This window comes from Poecilia formosa, unplaced genomic scaffold, assembly GCF_000485575.1.
Source record: "Poecilia formosa unplaced genomic scaffold, Poecilia_formosa-5.1.2 Scaffold28, whole genome shotgun sequence".
NCBI classification, from domain to species: domain Eukaryota; kingdom Metazoa; phylum Chordata; class Actinopteri; order Cyprinodontiformes; family Poeciliidae; genus Poecilia; species Poecilia formosa.
In genome coordinates, this window is record NW_006799967.1 from 1,577,073 (window position 1) to 1,597,621 (window position 20,549).

A 20,549-nucleotide genomic window follows, 5' to 3' on the forward strand; every position below is an offset into this window, starting at 1 on the left:
TGCTCCACCCTAAATATCAAACCTCATCTCTGTCTCCTAAAGGGAGCCTTTCACACTGCTTCTGCAGCCAGCCAACCCCCCTTATAGACGCTAACATCACTGATATTTATGGTTTTTTTATCCCTCACTGCAAACTTTTAGTGTCCTATTTTGACAAGTTTACTCACCTGAATGGCTTTAATTTTGGGTTCTCTTCTACCTCTGGCGTTTAGGGGTACGGTTCCAGTCAGAAGTATGCATCCACTCGTCATACAATAATAATAATAATAATAATAATAATAATTTCCAGGGTGGAACGATTACACAACAAACAGCTTTTAACAGTTTTTAATCTCTTTTTACATTTGCATAGATTCCACATGCCTCATGTGCGGCCGTCAGCAAACTCAACCTTTACCGGTCGTGTTATCGTTCCATCCTGAAAAACAAAAACGATTCAAACGTTAAAAATGGCGAGCGTGTGCAGACTCCTGATGTTCAGGCTACTAAACAGATCTTTGAGAGAAGTTGCAGCGCTCTGGAAAAGCGGTTCCGATTAACCAAACGCCACTTTTTTTGCATTGATTTCCACTTGCCAAATTCAACCGAAACCCGCATTTCAAAGCTGCTTCCTCTGTATTAAAACCTCAGTAGAACTCGGCAGATTAACACTTTTGCGATACTTTGATGCTACAGGGTTTTAATTTGTGAGGCAGAAGTCGTTTGTTTCAAACGGTACCAGTCGGAGGTCTGGAAACACCTGGATGTTTCGAAACTGGTTGCGTTCCGACCTTTGACCCGTACAGCGTTTCTCTAACTCTCAGCCGTAGGTGGTGGCTTTATCTTGTGTTTATGTTTCAGGTTCCAGGTGAGACAAATTGGAAATTGTTCTCTTTTCTTTTTCTTTAAAAATCATAAAATTATAAAGAGTTATTAACTTCCTCTCCGCACGCGCAAATTAAAAAACTTCTGCTTGTGCTTGTCTCCTCACGCAGATGACGAACTGGCGAAACCGAGAGGGTCAACGCCATTCGAGTGAGTCGGAACATGAGAGATTTCTTTTTATTTTGTGTTTAGAACCAGAGTGACATTGTTTGCACGGTGCTTTCTGACTCACTAAGCGTTGAGTTCTTCGTACATTGACGTGATTTGGTCATGTTTCTGTTTGTCTCGGCTCTGGCAGGCTGAGGAACAACGACCTTCTGTCTCTGGATCCGCTGAGCTCTGCTTCAGGAGTCGGGTCCTCCTCCTCTGTGTCGTCCACAGCAGGTTAGCCGCGTAAAAAAAAACAAAAAAAACTATTCAAAACATCCTGTGCCTCTAGAGTTTTATTTTCCAGCAGAAGATGATCTTTAATCGACTATCACCCTCCGTATCACTCAGAAAGTCTGAAGAAAAGAAAATATAACATTTTCCATTTTCTTTCATTTTTACACTCCAACCATCTGCAGTTTGCATAGCAGAGCTCTACTTTACTGTTCCTGTGTCTTCTAATAATAAACATCTACTCTTCGTATGGATTTTATAAGTTGCTGAACATGTTTCTCATGCTTTACATGCCCGACACCGGCGTTTAAACAGAGTGACATTAGCAGTGACCCGTTACCCAGGTTAAGCATAATCCACGGTTAATTGGCACCTCGTTGAGGTCAGAGGGTGGGCTATGAAGCCCACAGGCACATATGTTGTCAAACAAAGTCTCATTACTGTCAAAGGTCTCGGCTTTAAAGTCAAAAGAGCATCAAAAAGTGCTTCGATTCGGATTCCTGATCAGAAGTAGTGTCTCCGTCTACAGAGAGCTTTGTTAATATCGTAGGACTCTCATCGTAAGATGAGAGGACTCCTCATCTTACGAGTGTAAGATGAGGAGTCATCTTACACTCCTCAAGTGTAAGATGACTGAATTATTTTATTTCTTTTAATTTAAGTGTATTTGTACATTAATGTTGCAATGTAGGATTATATTGTACATTGATTTTTTTTCTTAATTGTTTCTTCTTTTTTTGAGTTGACGTTTGTTTTCATGTCCCTCTCACCTGTTCTCGTCAGACCTCGCTTCTGTCTTCTTTCCAATCCCTTCATCTCCATCTTTTCTGATGAATGACTCTGAGGTCTTTCTGCCAGAGGCAGCAGGTAAAATGTGTGTGCCTCTCTGACTTGAGGAGGATTATTAACCTGAACGTGAGCCATTCATCAACAAACCACTTCCAAAGAAAAGTTTGGTTTTCTTTGGTTCCCTTTTCTAATACGGAGGTGCTCTTTTCTTCAAATCATTGACAAAATGATATTCTGCCCTTATCACATTATTAATAACAAAATAACATGTTCGTTTTACTGTTGGACAGTCTTTCCTTAAGCCTGTGGCTCCAGGTTCAGAGAGATTGCATTGCGCCTTTGAAAAATAAAACATACATATACTGGAACTGAAAATAATAGGGTAGGTTATAACAGTCAATAAAATCCCTCTGAATTTATTAGAATTTGTGAAGTAAAGGTACGTTATCTTGACTTTTTTCCTTTAGAAACACTGGCAGCATGTAATGCTGATGATAGGTAAGCTCTGGGTTCAGTTAGCAAGCTAGCAGTCTGCGTTTTGTAGGTTTGGTTAGTAAGCTAGCAGTCTGCGTTTTGTAGGTTTGGTTAGTAAGCTTAACAAGCTAGCTCTAGCAGTTTGTGTTTTAACACACTTGCCAGTTTTGCCTTCTAGCTTCCTAAGTATACTTAAAAAAAAAAACAAAAAAAAAACATTACCGTGATAATAGTAATATGAAGCTGTCTTTTCGTCTTTTAATGTCCATGCCCTGACTCTCCACACAGTAGACTTTCTGTCATGTAAGAATATCTGTTAGTGCATCGAAACAGGTAATTGAGGGGTGAGTGCAAGTCTGCTTAAGAACCACATCACCGTCCTTTGCATTTGAAAAGGTAGTATACACATTTCGATCTCAAATTGTCCTGGAAGCCATGTTTTTTTGTTTTTTTTTTACATATGTCCAAAAGAAATTATTAGTAAGGAGTGTATGGCCCATTTGTGCCACTGCTTTGGAACTAATGAATGTGTTACTCAAATGTTACAGCAATGAGCTGGAAATATCCTAATCGGTGTTCGGGTAAACATAGCATACAGTTTGTCTGCGCTGATTAAGACTCACTCACTTCAGGATGCCGAATGCTTGGAATGGCTTCAATTCACTTATCACTTAAACCTGCTGTCTGAGTAATTCAGCTTATAAGTACGTGACCACTTGTGGGGCAATCTGACTTTTTTCTTGTTTAACTTTCCTTAGATGATTCTCAAGTCTGTAGAAGAAAAAATTAAATGGGCCTGCGACCCATTTAAACTTAACATTAAAAGTATCATTTTATGTTCACAGAAAATAGTGATGGAGCACAATATAGACACAAAACTGATTTTGACATTTTCCCCTTTATGATCCACCTTATTGACATTGTAACATCTAATATTAACTTTTTAACCTAAACCTCTAATTAATGGATAACAAACTCTTTACGTTTCACGTAACACTGAAACTCCGAATTCAGGATTTTAACAGAGTAACTGTGTTGTGATGCTTTTAAAATGCACTATTTGACAGGTGTAAAGTCTGTCAAATATATTCATTTTATCTACTTTGCTTTCTTTTTTTTTTTTTACCTTTAATGCCTCTGTCGATCACATATCTTCCTTCAGTCGACACTGTGAGCCGCTTTACCCCAGTGGCAGAGCGCCAGCAGTCCAAAGATGTCTCCTCTTTCTCCTCATCCACCACCTCTCCCTGGGATTCCCCCGAAAACACTTCCCAAGGGCTGAGGCCTGCGCCGGTGAGGGCCCAGAGCGCCCCCATCACCCAGCCCACCGAGCCAATCGACCCCATCAAAAGCCCGACCACCGCCAGCCCCCTAGAGACCCCGAAGTCCGTTGACGGCTTCTCCTCTGTGTCCTGGTCCCAGAGCCAGTGGATTGCTTTCGGGGATAGGTCCGCTCCGCCGTGCCGTCACGGCTCGGGCTCTTCCGTAGCGGAGGTCCAGAAGGCTCCGGCTGGCGGCTTCGGCAGGGCGAGCCGCTTCCTGTCGGATGAGTCTGCAGATGCTTTCTGCAAAGCAGCAGCTGCGGCGGTCAGAGAGGACAGCAGTCCTGACGTCTTCTCTGATAGGACAGTAGCAGCAGCCACAGCAGGCAAAATGTTTCATGGTAACAGTAACGTTGCTGTACAAGACTCGCCGTGTGCCTGAGGGTTTGGAGTTGATTTTGCCTGAGAATTGACAGTAACGTCTTTGGTTTTCCTTTTATTTTTTGTTGCTTTGATTGTTTTTGCTGATGCTTTTCTGTTCCGTCTGCCTGAGATGCAAGATTTTTTATTTTTTTTGTTTTGTTTTTTTGTTTGTTTGTTTTTTTGTGGTAAAACTGATTTCGGAATGTGTTTTCTCCATTTTATTTTATTACTAAATATTGTGTCGTTGGAACAAGACGTGATGCATGAGACTCAACCGAACACACACACACGCACGTTTGTACCTAGCCATACGTTCTTAACTCTCTAACCCTCTCTAAAAGTGTGTTTTTTTTGTCTAGTGCCAGTACCAAACCGACCTACGACTCCTCTGGCGGCTGGAGCCCTCGTCCCACCACCGCGTCCTTCCTCCAGACCCAAACTCCCCACCGGAAAACTCACGGGAATCAATGAAATTGTGCGTAATCCTTCCACTGCTTATATATTTCCACGTGAGTTTTCCGTGCTCCTCCTCTTGTGGCATGGCCAATAGGGCAAAAGATTTCCCAGATTCTTCAATGGCGTGTCTTTACAAACGACACGTTTTCAAGTTTGAGCCAACTGGCTAATGCCCGTTTTGGCAAGCGTCGCTGCCTGTTTTCTGCTCAGTTTTTGTTTTGGGTATATTTGTCAAATCCTAGCTGAAAAGGCTTATTGAGATCCCCAGGCTGCCTTCCAGGTAATCCTGTCTGTCAACAGATTTTCGCTAAGTCCATCAGGGACCGTAAGGACAACGGAATAAAAAAACTTTAGTTTGTATTTTTTTTTAAAGCTTTTTGAGATTTACAGCACCTTCTCTTCTCTATGCTTTGGGCTGAATGTATGATACCTCCTCCCCCGTGCTTTACAGTCGAAGGTTCTGCTCCCCTGTTGTTCTGAACATCATTACTCAACTTCCTCTTTACTAAAACCTGTTGAGTTTTCCATTTTTTCTCTTCTGATCGTAAATCTTTAAGTTCTTCTTGTTCCGAGTGTTTTATTGTGGGTTCGCTCGTAAATGATGAAGCCCTTTAAACCTCAATCTGATCCAAGCTTCTGATTCACTTCTCTCTGCTGCACTTTGGAAGGTGTGACAAAGAAATAAAACCCTTTTTATGCTTTTATCTTAACATTTTTCAACAACTTCCTTTTAGTTTAAGTGTACAACTAACACGGTACTCAAAAAGCTACGTTTTTCGTTTTCGGTTGTTTTATTTCTTGAGTGTTGATACTAAAAATGCATTTAACTCTCCCTAAAATGTCGAGGGAGAATTTAATACCTTTTTTATGATCTGGAAGTTGTCTTCACTTCAAGTATTTACATGCAGTTGGCCGTCAGATGTTCAGCAACATGTCTTTTCTTTTATTTCCTTTAAAATTTCAATCTTTTTTTAAAATTCCTTTAGGTCCGGCCTTTCAGCCCACCCAAAGCATCCAACGCCAGCCCCCCTCCGACAGCACCGCTCGCCCGGGCCGAGAGTTCTTCCTCGCTGTCCTCGAACGCCTCGCTCAGTGCCGGGAACACTCCCACCGTCGGTAGGATCGTTTCCTCGTACTGTTCACTTTTTAGAAAATCTCCCTCTTCTTCGTTTATTTCTCCCTCCTCTCCCTCACCCCTTCCCCGACCTTTTAGAAAGGTTCTGCTCCGTAACTTGCTGTTCTCCGTACTGCTTTCCTCCCTTGTTTTTTTTTTCTCTCCTCCGCTCCTCTTCTTGCAGGATCTGAACACACTTTTGCTCCTCCCCTCTCCTGCTCAGGGTCTGACCTCAGCAACTTTTCTCCTCATGTGCTTCTAAACCAAAGTGAGTCTGGCTTTTCGAACACGATCCCCGCAAAAGATGCATTTTTTTCCCTCCCCCCTCCTCTGTGTTTTCACTGACAGTGTTTGTTCTCTGGGTACATTTCAATGATGGCGTCTTATGCAAATGTGCAAAAGTCTTGAGCCGACCCTCGTCTCTTTGCATGCTGCTTCTCATAAATGGACCTGATGAGAAATTACTTTTGGGTTTTCTAAAGGACTTTGAGATTTTTCTTAAGGATTAATTGGGGATTTCCCCTGGTAAAGTTGTATTAAAATCCTAAATCCATTTTTATTACAGTAGTGTAATCTCACCTGGGGAAATTTAGAAAAAATATTGTGTTTTATTTAAGTACATGAAGTCAGTGGGAAATCCCCTTTTAAAATCACTGGTAGCACAATTTGTACGTCACAACTCGCTGTGGTGAAAAATGATGTTTTGTTGTCACAAAGTCTCCTTAGCAACCATTAGACATGTGAGGAAAAGGACTTCCCTGTACAACCATCACAAACATAAATAAGAAGGATTTTCTAAACATGGCCGAAGCTTTAATAAATCTGTGCTTTCTTGTCAAAAAGTTCCAAAATAATTCTCTGCTATCTGATTGGTCAAAACCTGCGATATTATCAACAGCAATTATCTAATAATTGCATTAGAAACATTAATGTCTTACAGAAATGTACGTGAATGAATGTGGTTTAAAAATAGAATCAGTTTTTTTTTTTTTTCATATCAAATCCGATTTCAGATTTGAATCTGTTTTTGCCCCATCTCTTTCTTCTGTTTTTCAAAGAATAAGTGATGAATTTCAGAAAATATTTTGAAAAACTTTTTTATTTCAGTCAACTTGTCTGTAAGTTCAACCTAAATTTAAAGTCTGAATGAGTAGAAGCTCTGAAACGCCATTATCAAAAAAGATGGTGGCCTTTTTTTATTATTATTAAATCTTCAAAATCAGAAAATTGTATTAATCGATCAAATTGATTTATCTGTTTTACAACTATTAGAAAGTTGCGTCATTCAGAAACATAAAGAATTAAAGTAACATACCAAATATCTCTGAAATACATTATTACTGTTCCACTCAGTCCACTAGTAGCTCCGTTAGAAGGACCTTATTGGTTGCAGATGAACAGATTGTTGTCAGACTGCAGCACATTTCCATTTTTTGGCTATGCAGCCAAACGTAAGAGAGCAAATTGGGTTTTGCTTATGAAATATTGCTTTTAGGTACAGCTTTTGTGCTGTGTTTTCTCACACCTGTCAGTGTTTAATAGGTGACCCAACAAACAAACAAAAAAAATCCTGTAAAAACCATCTAGTACGTAGTTTGAACTGCAAGCAAAAACCGTCAACAGCTGCGTTTCCACTACAAATGTGCGCAAATTAAACTTTTCCAATATTCCACTAATGTTGGAAAAACACAATTTTCCAGTCGCTGTCTTTCCATTAAATAAAATGTGCAATGAAAATCAAGTTTATTCACTCGATAAGTCATTAAAAAAACATGCCGCGCCATTATCCCACCTGCCACTTCCTGTCGTGTTCTTTGTTTTTTCCACCAGTGGTAACATCCGGTTGTTCATTGCCAAACGTGTGATGTGAAAAAAGTGTTTATTTTGCCTGATTTTGTTGTTTATGTTAATTTGATGCAGCTGAAAAAAAAAAAACACCTAATTGTAGCACAAAACTTTTAATCAACACTTTTGAAACTGCCGCCTTTCTAGTAAGCAAACTTACTTTCACAATTCCAATTTGCGCAATTCGATAGCCAATGGAAATGCAGCTAGAAAACCTGGAGATTGGCTTAAAACCACTCAAAGAAAGCATTGGACGAGTGTTCATTCAAGACTTTTAGTTACAGTACTGTGTGTGTTATCTTTGCTGCTCATCTCTATCATATCAGACGTGTTCGTTAGGGGCTCGTTGCCTCCCATCGTCACATTTTTAGAAAGTGTTCTCTCAGTGTCACGTCTCCTCACGCTGCGCTCTCTCTCTGTGCGTTTGTGTGTTTCCTCTCTTCCTCTTTGTGCCTTTTAATGTGGCGTAAAGAGGACGATGGGTTTGTAGCCAAGCTGCCCGCCTTTGAGAAGCGGTGTGAAGCACCAGCAGGTACGGATGAAGTTCTGGTTGGAGAACGGTCTTTTTGTGTGTGTGTTTACCTGAAAGGAACTAACACCAATCTGCCTTTCAAAGGGAAATCAACCAGCAGCTAAAAATATACGTCGCTTTGCAGAAGTTGCAGCTGTGTCTCTGCTGCTCTCTTTATCTAACATCTAAGGTTTTATGTCATTAAAACGGTTTATTCTATTAAATTTTTTTTGTTTGCATTTTGGTGTGCAGTGATTACGCCGAATGTTTGAGTTAATCAAAAGCAGCTTCTTTTACAATATGTACGCCAGTTCCTTTAATAACACTACTTATTTGTGTGAGTACAGATGATCCGACGTAAACGTACGAGGCAGCAGACCCATAACCCCGAGCCTCTCTCTCTCTCTCTCTCTCTCTCTCTCTCTCTTTTCTCAGGGACGTCTCGCGGTCCGAGCCCTGTGACCCTGGGATCCCAAGATGCCTTGCCCATCGCCGTTGCCTTCACGGAAACAGTTAATGCTTACTTCAAAGGAGCTGATCCTACCAAGTGAGTCTCACATGACGCTCGGAAAGGCCTGCGGAGCTGATCTGCACATGTGCATTTTGCTGTTTGTGTGGGGACTTCGTTGCACGAGCTTTACAGTCCGCAGTTCTTACAACGCACTTTCTTTGTCCCCGTCTGCACACCTCCGCTGTCTCTCCCTCTCCCTGTGCACATATGGAAGGCTTTGCACGAATCTGACTCCATTCTTTCAGGATGGATAACCTGCATTAGGCAGATTATAGTCTGGGACAGAGCAAACATACCGACTTTTATTGGTTAACTGCTGCTAAATTGCTGCTGTGCAGAAGGCCTCTTTTTCCAGGGATTAGCAAATGGAACATTTCATAAGCAATGCAGCAAAGACACGCTGCAAGGTTGAGAGACCACCGCGGCCCACTAGACACACACACTGATGGTAGACTGGGTTTACATTACACCACCGAAGCGTGCAGATGTACAGAATATTACGCACCGACTAAATCAACCGCACGTTTTAAGTTAAGGCAAGAAACCAAACTTGCGGTTGCGTCAGAGGATTAGTTGGCTAAAAGTTTCATAATAAAACCGAATAAGTACAGGATATTTGATAAGTACTTCTTATTATTTTCTGAGTGCAGCTTACATAAATGGAATGACTTTGATAAATTAGGAATCACTAGTTAGATTCTAATGAAGGATCAGTCAGCACCAGTGTGTTGTCTCTTTTCATATGGACAACTTTTTGAATTGTTTGGAAAAAAACACACACACACACACACACATATATATATATATATATGCCTGTTTATTCCCATTTATATGCAACTCTGGAAAAAATGGTGACACTTTATTCGAAGGGGTGTGCATAAAACTGACATGACACGGTCATAAACATGACATAACAACGTTCATGAACATGAAGGAGTCTTTGTGAATGTTTACAGTTGTCATGAAGTGTCATTCGGTGAATAATGACACTTTCAATGCAAAGTTTAACTAAAAGTTGCATTAAAAGTGTCAACTTTGCTTTATTTGGTCAATAATGACCCTTTTAATGCAAAGTACTATTAAGATTAGCATTAAATGTCCATTAAAAGTGTCATTATTAATCGAACAACACTTCATGACAACAGTAAGCGTTCATGAGGACTCCTTCATGTTCATGACAGATGTTATGTTTATAACAGTGTCAAATCAGTCTTATGCACACCCCTTTAATTATAATTTTACCAAAAAAAAATAAATGAAGAACCACTGCATTGAACCCCATTGGTTAATCCACCAAATACTGGTTTCTGAACTCTTCCTGAGTTAAAACATTAGCATTGTTGTTTCTAAATGAACATAAACTTGTTTACTTTGCATAATCTGAAAGCTCTGCATCTTTTTCGTTATTTTCACCATTTCTCATTTTCTGCAAATGAATACAAAAGTTTTGCTTGGAATTTCAGAGACATGTTGTCAGTAGTTCAAAGAATAAAATAACAATCTTCATTTTACTCAAACATCTACCTACAAAGAGTAAAATCAGAGGAACCAATCATTTTAAGTGGTCTCTTGGTTTTTTCCAGAGCTGCATGCTCCACCAGATCACATATCACCTAAATACAGGGTCCAATCACAGTCTAAATTCAGCTCAAACCAGAGGAGCGCCGGCAGATCTCTGACCATAAACAGAAAATAATGAGATCACACGAGACCTGTTCTGTTTGTCACCGCTGTCGTTTGGCTCTCTGCCACACGAGGAAGCTGTAAAAGTATAAAACCGGTGGCTGTGCTCGGCAGGTGCATCGTGAAGATCACCGGCGACATGACGCTGTCGTTCCCCATGGGCATCATCAAGGTGTTCACCACCAACCCCTCCCCGGCCGTCCTCACCTTCAAGCTGAAAAACACCAGCAGGCTGGAGCAGATCATGCCGAACCAGCAGCTCCTATACAGGTGAGGCCTCTTTTTGTTTTTGTTTTAAGATCTTTGCCACAAACCGGCTAGGCGACAAGAACCCGAGCGAACCGATCGATGAGCTCAACACAAACGGGAGTCGCCGGCCAAGCGAAAGACGGATCTGGGCTCGGCCGTACGAGCGCGCCTCCAGAAAACACACTACGCACCAGCGAGAGGAAATTCAGTTAGTAATCCGACGTGAAGCTATCATTAAGCTGTCAGGGAAATATTTTCCAGCCGTTTTTCACGACCGGGTTCTCAACTGTCCATGTCTCTTCTGAAAGACGCCCAAAACGGCGAGGAAGCACTTCATAAAGCAGCTACGTCATTCAGCGCTTAATTCATTTAACGTGTTGAGGTATGTCTCACCTCATTAGTTGTAGGGAGACGTAATTCAGTATATTTTGCTTCCCATGTAAAAAAAGAAAAAAAAAAGTTTTAACATTTTTTTTAGATTGTGTCTTCTTCTTCTCTCTTTTTTTTCCCCTCGCTCCTCGCTCCGTTTCCTCCCAGTTATCTCAGAACCACACGGCTGGACTAATTGAATCAACTGGAATTCGTGATTTAGTAGCCGGTCGAATTTAACAGGGACATATTTTCCGAGCTGTTGGAGCTTTACACACAAAGCCAAGGCGAGCGACGCATAATTGAGCCTCTGATTATTCCCCGTCTGTGTCTCCCCTCTTTCTGTTTGCCTTTCATCCAGCGATCCTTCCCAAAGCGACTCCAACTCCAAGGACTTCTGGTTCAACATGCAAGCCCTGACATCCTACCTCAGAAAAGCCTCCGAGCAGAATCCGTCGGCCTCCTACTACAACGTGGAAATCTTAAAATACCAGGTCAGTCTGCCAGAATCGCTCCGAGAGCTTAATCCAGACAAAACGACTTTGTTAAAAAAATTTAAAAAAACACCTTGTTGAACTTTTGTTTTTTTAATCTCAGTCTGAGGGCGGAGTCAAAGGCAAAATCAAGTTTGAGTGTTAGGCTAGTGAAGTTGAAATGAAGGAATTTTTAAAGATGCAGTACAGTGCTTGTTTTTGTGTTGGCATCTTTCACTATATGTCACCTCAGGCCTGCAAAAACCAAACCAAGGAAACTTCTGACAACATCCGACCGGAGCATCATCACATTTTCTCTAAATTAAAATATGACGACTGACCACTGGAAAAATGATCCAGTGTATTATGTTGTTTTTAGCATGTCCATTCAGGTCAAACAACATGGCAACTCGGTTCCACTAGGGTTGCCATGTTTTGCCGGTTCAAGTTTGATTTCACGACAGCTGGGCAGAGTACCCCAAAAAACTGTGCTCAACTTGAGTTGCGCTACTTCAACATATTTTTTTCTCAAGTAAAAGTGTAAAAAAAAAAACTAAAGGGTAAAAAAGTGTTTGGTAAAAAGGCTACTCAATTACTGATCAAAACCAGAAATCATTAAAAAAAAAATTCATTATATCATCAGTCAGACCAAAATAAAAAGTTATGTGGAAATTCTGATATTTTAAAGAACAAAATGAAAATAATTCATAAAATAACAACAAAATCACAGAAAATAAACATTTTTCCCAAACAGTTTCTTTCAAAATAAAACTGCTGGTATGTCTGGTGAATTTTTGGTTAAAATGAGTTTGTTCTTCTTTCGGTGAAGTTGCTCACAGAGGGTCGAATATCCAGAAATTTTACTCAAGTCAAAGCAGCGATACACCATAATAAAATTACTCAAAGTAAGAGTAGAAAGTACAGCGTAGTAAAAATACTCCTAAAAGTCTCCCCCCCCCAGACCCCCTAAGAATTTGATAAAGTCAATGTAACTGAGTAAAACCCAACTCAATACAGCTTTTCAAACAGACTAGACCTTTTTAATTAAATGTCTCTGGCTTACACCTCAACCTTTTTACCCAAGGGATTATTTAGATCTGAGATTTTCAAAATGGTTTTAGATTTTTTTTTATTATTATTATTTTATTCCTGTTTGTAGCACAATAAAGTAGTTTGTTTTTTTCCCTGGAGAAAAGAAAATCTGCAAATTACAAACAAAAAAAAAAAACTATAAAGATGGGATGAATTCTGTTTCTCCAATCACCTCTCATGTGTAAAAGCTTGGACTAGGCAGGGTTTTAATATATTGGTTTGGCGTTCTTCGCCTACTTTCACCGCTCTGTCATTAAAAAGCTCTTAAGCGTTGGAGCTGAGGGGGGAATTCAACTGCCACTCTCCAGAAAAGGGAAATTAAAATACCCCTCCAGGTACCAGATACCCCTGCATACATAAGAAAATGCCATTTTTAGAAAACCTTGCAGTCAAACAGTCAGACATTATGCAGTAAAACTATAGACATTTTTATTAATGCTTTTCATTTCAGCGTGCCACACCTTGATTATCAGCGACCCCCATCACGGCTCCTTCTGGAGGCCCCCCTGCTCGTATCGTCACTACATTTTTCAGTATGAGTAAATACTATTCCAATATTAAAAAGCTACATTTCCATTTCACCACTGATGTAAATAAATCCAGTCAGGGTGAACGGATAAATTGGCAAAAACTAACAGGCTGTTTCCGTCTTACTGACAGTCCACAATGTTTGATTGACAAAAGGCCAACGCAAAAGGACACTAAGGCTTTGTTATGCCATTTTGATGCTATTAGTAAGCAATGTTTCCAAAATGACAATATTATTGTTTATCAGAATCATTTCTGAGACAATTAATCCCTAAGCAAAATTAGTTATTGCGACAGGCCTATTTCTGACCCTCGACCTATTCTAGCCACGGCCCCCCTTGTCTCTCTGACTGCTGAGACTCTAAGGTTTGAGGTTTGACGCCCGTTGGTTGTGTTCAGGTGCTGTCCGACGGGATCCATTCGACTCCTCTCAATCTGGCCGTGTACTGGAAGTGTACGCCGAGCACAACAGACCTGCGGCTGGACTACCGCTACAACCCGGACTCCATGGACTCGCCCGGACCGCTCACCAACATACAAGTCCTGGTTCCCGTCGACGGGGGCGTCACCAACATGCAGTCTCTACCCAACTCCATATGGTGAGGAACTGCAAACCAACAGGAGTCCGGCGTGGCCCTCTGCAAAAAAAAAAAATATATATATTTTAAAAACCTCGGGTGTTATAATTTTTTTTTTGTCTCTTTTAGGAATTCAGAGCAGAGCAAGTGTCTCTGGAAGCTGAGCGACATCTCGGAAAAGTCTGAAAACGAAGGTGATGAGGGATTCATTTGTTTTCTCTTTCAAGTTTGTCCAACTCTGCCAACCGTAATGGTTTTTGACCTCAGGCGCCGGCTCTCTGCGGGCCAAGTTTGAGCTCTCCAATGGCCCTTCGAACCCATCCACGTTGGCGGTCCAGTTCATGAACGAGGGCAGCACCCTGTCAGGAGTCGACATGGACCTGCAGGGGACTGGATACAGGCTTTCGCTCAACAAGAAGAGATTTGCCACGGGTACGTCGAACGGCACTTTTAAAAAAAAAAATCACCCTCCTTTGCCTTTAGGTTTTACGTAACACACCAACACTAATAACCGTAAAAGTCCAAACAGGGAGGAAAAGGATACACGGTTTTTCAAATCTGCAACGACTGACGGGCTTTTGTTTTCAATCGTTTTTACTCTGACGACCCAAAATAAAAGTCAGAGCAATTAGCTTCAGAAGTCACCACAGCATCAATGGTTTCAAAGCATCAAACCAATCTAAATATCAAAGACAACACAAAGAAACACAAAATGCTCCTTTTAAAACGAAGAAGTTTATTACTGCATTCTGTATTCACTCGTTGTCTTTGATTAATATTTAAAAGTATGTTCTGGAACGTTGAAGTGTGACAAACATGAAAAAAGAACAAGAATCAGGGAGATGGCAAGCACTTTTTCACACCACCATACGCACCGCTCTGCGTTGGTCCGACACACAATTCCCCAGGAAACGGCCTCAAAGGCTGCCGTGGAAGAGGTGTGAATCCTTGTCGCGCCTCTGCGTGTGCCTGCCACCTTTCATATTTAACTTTTCCACATGTTTAAGTGCATCTCTTGTGTCTTCAGGTCGCTACATGGCAGACTGCTGAGGTGACACCGGCCCCGCCTCATCTCCGATCAAAAGAAAAATCGAAGCGTCCCGATTCGCCGGAGCACTTCTGCCCACGGTTTCGTGCAGGAAGCCAGAATCTCACTACAGTAAAACAGCACTGAGTAAAGAACACTGTTTAAAAAACGAAATAATTAAAAAAAATGAAACTCAGATGAGCTTTCAGAAAAATATGTAGATATGAAGTCTAATAATACTTTCCGATCAATTATGTACAGAGACAATTTATTGATTCGCCATAAATTTATATTGTATTTGAAATTTTGAGAAAAAAAAAGGAAAAAAAAAACATGCACTAACAACTTTTCCAGAAGCTCTTTTCCCTCTTGTACTCATTTCTAAGAGCCTAGAAGGAATATGGAATCTTTTTTTTTTTTTTTGTGTTGAGTTGAAAAGCTCTCACCGAACTGTAAATAATAACTCTTGACTCTCAAAATCGGCTCTTCTTTACTGACTTTTCTCCACTTTTTAAACATGTGCAATGAAGCAATGAAGGTCGATTCTGTCTCCAACAGCAGGACTCTCACACTTGTGGCACAAACTTGATCTTAAATTGTTCTCGTGCTCTTAGAAAATGCAAAAAAGGAAAAACAAAAATTCAACCTCAGTGCCTGATCTTGTACTGTGGAACAGAAGTCAAAAAAAAAAAAGAAGAGAAAACTGCCTCCATGCATCTCCAGATCTCCCTGGGTTTGTAATTTGTAAAACAGATCCTCTTGACGTTTTTGATAAACCCTTAAGTGCTGATGCTTATTAAAACGGGAGTCTCCGAATCATCTGTGAAACACTGTAGCGAATGTTAGAGACTTAAAAATAAAAATCGAGGGACCTTGAACCAAATTTAACTTTCCAGCCTTGAAAAAAAATGTGCCTAAATTGGGTCTTTATTCGGTTTTTTTGTTGTTGTTGTTGTTTTCTTTTTCTACTTGTTTTGTATTTCGCAGCACAGTTTATGAGAAAAGCACTTACAGTGTGCCCGGTGTGGTATTTACTCCTTTATTTGGATACTGAAGGGAAAATGTCGCCTCGTTTTAGTCTCGACTGTCTTCCGGAAATAAGTGAGTCTTCTCCGCCTTCTTTGGCTGAAAACAAAAAGTTAATTTTGTTCGTTCTCTATCGAGTACATGTCGTCAGGTTTTTAGCTAATAGCATCACCACAGGGCTAAAAATAACGATGCCTTACCGCGACTTGTCGATGCTGTGACACCATGCTGCCATTAAACCTGCGACGGACTCCTCATCTGTGAGCAGAAAAAACAAGAAAGTCGCCACGTTTTAAATCTTGGTGCTTTATTATCCAACCTTTTTCTAACAAATGGTCATATGTAGCTATTTGACATCTCAGACATGAAGAATAATCACGGCTCTTTGGATTTGATACCGAAAACCGTAACTCATTGCGGTCCACATCGTGTTCACCAATGACTTATCGGCATATCGACGATAAATTCACTAAGTGTCTCTGTTTTAAAGCTGTAGCGCGCCGTTGTCAGATTGGACACAAATTTGAGTCGTGTTTTTGGCTAGTTTTGTAAACTGAAGCGTTCGCCATTAAACTAAAGTGCTGACACTAATCTTGTATGTAAATGTGCGTTCACATTTCGTTGGTACAATGTCAATCTTTGCCAGAATTTACAAAAAAAAAAAAAAAAACCTAATGAAATCAACTTCAGACTTTCAACTTGTTTGTTTTAAATAGTCTTTTTTTCCCGCTCCACACCAAGCAAGGCAAACACTTTTTCTTAATGAGCCCACCCGTTCTGAAACTGTATTGAAGAATAAAGCAAGCTGGTTCTTGCTGTCGCCCCAAAACTACAACACATTTTACTGAGATCATCTTCCAGGCCCCGCCCCCTTTCCTTCTCATTGTTTTGTATCAAAGAGCAACGTCGTGTCAGTGATTGTCACGTTTTTATCAATATCTCTGCCATTTCTGTCTGTTTTATGATTTCTAATTGTACCTGTATTAAATGTGTAATATATGAATATATACAAATATATGAAAATGATGACTTTAAACGTGACCTGTGTGATTTTTTTAAAATTATTATTATTATTATTACTTTTTTTTTCCTTTATTGCTGTAGCATAAAAAATAAGATGTAGAAAAATCCAGATTTTGATTTGGGTACAGTTGAGATGAAAAAAAAAGAAGTTAGAAAATAATTGTTTAAAAGAACAAAATTATAGGTACGTAGTTGTTAATAGTACAGTTCAGTCCAGAGTTAAAGATTTACCAATAAAAAGGCAAGAACTGCTTTTATTCTAAAGCCAGATAAAAATAAAGATAAATTATAAAAGTATAGATCCACATTTTAGTTGAAACAATCTAACTATTATTAATATTTCATCCATTCATCTATATGTTCAATGTCAAACACAAACATCTACTATCATGTCGGATTCGTGAGATTTTAAAGTGGCTGTGTGAGTCAGAGAGAACAATTTCCCGAAGCTTTCAGGAATGGTTTTTCATCCAGTACAATTACAAATCCCCCATTTTGCTTCCCATTTCAGGACAGCCATATTTGGCAATGACAACGATCTGAATCTATTCAGCGCTCCGTCATTAACGGAGACAAACGTCTTGAAGCTGCACCTGAAAGGGCCCCCGAAACTGCAGCTAAAGCGCTCAAAGATTTGACTCAATTCAAACCTGCAAAGTTAAAACACTGGAAAGCTACAAGACAAAAACAACAAATCCTCTGTCACTTTTTTTTTTTTTTTTCAGAACCAGAATCCACGTCCAAGGACCTGGATCTTGGCCGCTGTACAGGTTGCAGACGGATAGAGCGTGAAAGCAAAGCTCTTAAAGGCAAAGCTACACATGTGTTGCAGAAGTTATGTTTGGCCTGAGAGAGCCCCATGCAGAGCTTTGCTTACAGGGAGATGTGTTCATGACTGTGCGTGCACACTCAGCATTGTATCAACACCTTGTGCATATTTACGCGCTCAGTCATCTCCTTGCGTCCTGCCTGACGGAGGACTTCCTCTTTCCTGTTTGAGATCCAGCCTCTGAGCTGTCTTTCCTCGGCCACATGTGCGAGCCATCGGTGCTGACTCTTCCGCCTCACTCAGACGGAGAAGCGAAAGATCTTGAGGTCCCCCAAGTTGCGGCGATAAACTCTGGAACACCGAAGTGAGACGTGCGAGCAGAAATCCAGATCGTTTTGATCGTCTAGGATCGGTGAATGTTGACAACAAGTTACTAAAAATACAAACTTTTTTTTCAGCAAATGTCTAACTAATTTAGATGAAGGAATGTTACGTTTTATTTTCTGAATAAAGCTGAGGCGAGTTGGCTTTGGTTAGCCTGGTTTGTTCACTTGCACTGTCAAAAACACAATGCTGCAATATGAAAAACACAGAGAATTAAAAGTGGCTTTCCTGTCGTGACCATTATTTGCACTCATAATGGTTAAATTAGTTCTACTTCCATGTGTGTGGCAAAACCTTTCAACAGTTTAAGTGTGGAAATGCACACAGAATGTACAAACACCATCCAGTTTCTGAAAAGATTTGAACAAAGTAACTTTGGAACAGTACTCAGCTGTGGAGGAATTAAAATAAGTCGATTACGTGCGACTTAATTTATAAGTGCGTGGAATTAGTTTGGCGTTTTGGTTCATATTGAGGTAACAAAACGGAGAAGAAGAAAACATATTTCTACTGTCTACAAAAGAACAGAAAACAGCTGATCTTAGACTATTTTGATTGGTGGAGGATTCACAAATTTTCATTACATTTTCCTGCTTAATTTTAAGCATAATTTTAAATTGTCAAATACAAACGGCATGTATATTTGGCTACTGTTTTTCTTCCTATTACTATTACCTATTTACTCAATTAGAGATGAAAATGTATTTCCTCTGACATGTCTGAAACAAATGAACCAAAACCAGTTTGACTGGAGCCCAGATTCCTACGGAAAAAGGGCCCCATAAGTAGATCCACCTAAAACTCCATCCTACAGTCACCATGAACAAATACCACAATAGTTACGTTTTTTCTGCTTTGATTGCCCATGTTGTCTGAGGAGACTCAGAAAAGATACTAACCCGTGTGTGAAAGTGGCACTACAGTGTATTTCAGCTGCAGGCAGCCCTTGCTTCTAACCTGAGATTAGAAGTGTGGCATACATGTTCTGAAATTAATTAATGCTCTATTTATCAAGCAAACATATGTTTTGGGTTGTGGAAAATAAGTTAATCAGAAATCCTATTGCAGTAAAAATCTGTTTATTCTGTATCTGTTATTTGTTACTGTCATATTTACGTACTACTTATAAGAAAACCATATAATTGTGTTAAGTTTGGAATCATCATTGTCTATGAGAGCAGAGAAAAGAACACGTCTGTGAGTCTTTGAATTATTCACCTTTTTTAGGGCTTTTACAAATGGACTGCATGCTCCTAAAGCCAAGTGTGTATAATCTGTGACACAGTCTCCCGTTATCGACCAACACACACCGGCCGGTTACGTGTGTCACGAGGCGCACTGAATCTGTCGATACACTGCGCCTTCACATTAACGTACCTTTTACTTGCAGCTCTGCAAAGGTACTGGACTGAACCGTTTCCGTTGACGTGGTAAATGGCATCTTCACGGCTGATCGAGCGGTCCGTCTGGTGTTGATTGAGAGGCCAGGCCTTCGCATCAGCCCCGTGAAATGGTCTGAGCAGAGAGAACGAAAGCATTTGGTCTTTGTTGTTCACCACACAGTTGTGTTTGTTCAAAGGCCCACTGGAGCCATAGAACTGAGTTATTCTCCCATCCAGAGAGCAAGACCGACATCAGTAACATTTACGGACAATTTGAAAGTGATGTGTCCATTTGATCTTCCTCCTCACCACGAGGAAAACCATCTGAACAAATAAGCAATAGACTAAGTTTATTGCGTTAATATGGATTCCTATCCTGCTCATTCCAGAACCCAGAGGACCTCTTTAAAATAACTCAAACCCTGAAAGTGTCAAACTTTCGTCCAAGGAAATCTTTCACATTTTTCCACCCAGCAAGCAGATTTGTTTCAACTGTTACCCTAAATTATGAACGTCTTTTTTTTTTTTTTTTTTTTTTTTCTATGTGGCCGACACTAGCAGAGCATTTTCAATGCTGCCAATCAAGCAGATTGTTCTCTTGTAATTCTTGGACCTAAACGTCTAACAGGAGTTTCATTAAAGCTAATATAAAGAAATTACCTTTTTGTAGAAGGTCTTGACTCTGAACAGATTTTGTATGTTTTAATAGACGGCAAAATTCAAGCAGACATTTCCAATCCCGTCCTGTTTGCAGGTAAATCTTTTAAAGTAATAAACTTATATTAAAATCACTCATCTAGTCTGATGGATTTCAGCTGTAAAGCCACAACTTCTGGTAAAACTTAACAACACTTGGATCTAGGCCCCACGCAATTTATTCCCACACCAGTTCTTCTTCCTCTTCTTCTTCTTCTTCTTCTTCTTCTCGAGAGAGGACATTTTTCAATCACTGAGGTCTGCCTTCACTGGGATAAAGTCATTTTGTTTTGTTTTTTTTTAAAAAAAAGGATTTTCCATCATAACACAACTTGAATTTTAAATTAAGCTTACACAAACACACATGCAAAGATTTCCTGGATGTCTGGAGCTGGAAGTAATTAGATCAAGCTTCACAAATAGCTGATTTCAAAATGAGCAACCCCTTCTGTCTGTTTGCAACAGCGAGCCGCTGAGTCATGTGAAACCATAACCCCGAGGTCAGACGAAGATAATGAGCTCGCCTAATTGCATCGCTGCTCTCTGGCAGCAGCAAGCAGAAACTGTTACACTACTGGTTCTACTGTAAGGGATTTATTTTGTTTTTCTTTTTTGGTTTTTCATTGTTGAAAGGACTCGC

The 20,549-nt window shown here is 40.2% G+C and overlaps 1 protein-coding gene and 1 long non-coding RNA gene across 15 annotated transcripts in view; both read left to right on the plus strand.

Moving 5' to 3' along the window:
- Positions 1–16,307, plus strand: part of fcho2 (FCH and mu domain containing endocytic adaptor 2) — a 56,541-nt gene extending 40,234 nt beyond the window's left edge. For 2 of the 14 annotated variants that reach the window (XM_016669850.1, XM_016669852.1), the window contains 15 exons: positions 975–1,014; positions 1,163–1,248; positions 2,029–2,112; positions 3,671–4,171; positions 4,553–4,668; positions 5,636–5,765; positions 5,948–6,031; positions 8,081–8,140; positions 8,555–8,666; positions 10,428–10,583; positions 11,293–11,425; positions 13,424–13,623; positions 13,732–13,796; positions 13,870–14,034; positions 14,630–16,307. In XM_016669850.1, the coding sequence (XP_016525336.1) occupies positions 975–1,014; positions 1,163–1,248; positions 2,029–2,112; positions 3,671–4,171; positions 4,553–4,668; positions 5,636–5,765; positions 5,948–6,031; positions 8,081–8,140; positions 8,555–8,666; positions 10,428–10,583; positions 11,293–11,425; positions 13,424–13,623; positions 13,732–13,796; positions 13,870–14,034; positions 14,630–14,652 (1,955 nt within the window). In that variant the 3' untranslated portion in view covers positions 14,653–16,307. The remainder of the gene's footprint in view (positions 1–974; positions 1,015–1,162; positions 1,249–2,028; positions 2,113–3,670; positions 4,172–4,552; positions 4,669–5,635; positions 5,766–5,947; positions 6,032–8,080; positions 8,141–8,554; positions 8,667–10,427; positions 10,584–11,292; positions 11,426–13,423; positions 13,624–13,731; positions 13,797–13,869; positions 14,035–14,629) is intronic. The other 12 variants (XM_007548856.2, XM_007548858.2, XM_016669851.1 and 9 more) reach the window with 11 other exon arrangements.
- On the plus strand, positions 2,119–2,718 carry LOC107835879 (uncharacterized). The gene is made up of 2 exons (XR_001661705.1): positions 2,119–2,583; positions 2,628–2,718. It is a non-coding gene; the product is annotated as an uncharacterized LOC107835879 (long non-coding RNA).
- Positions 16,308–20,549: the final 4,242 nt, after the last annotated feature.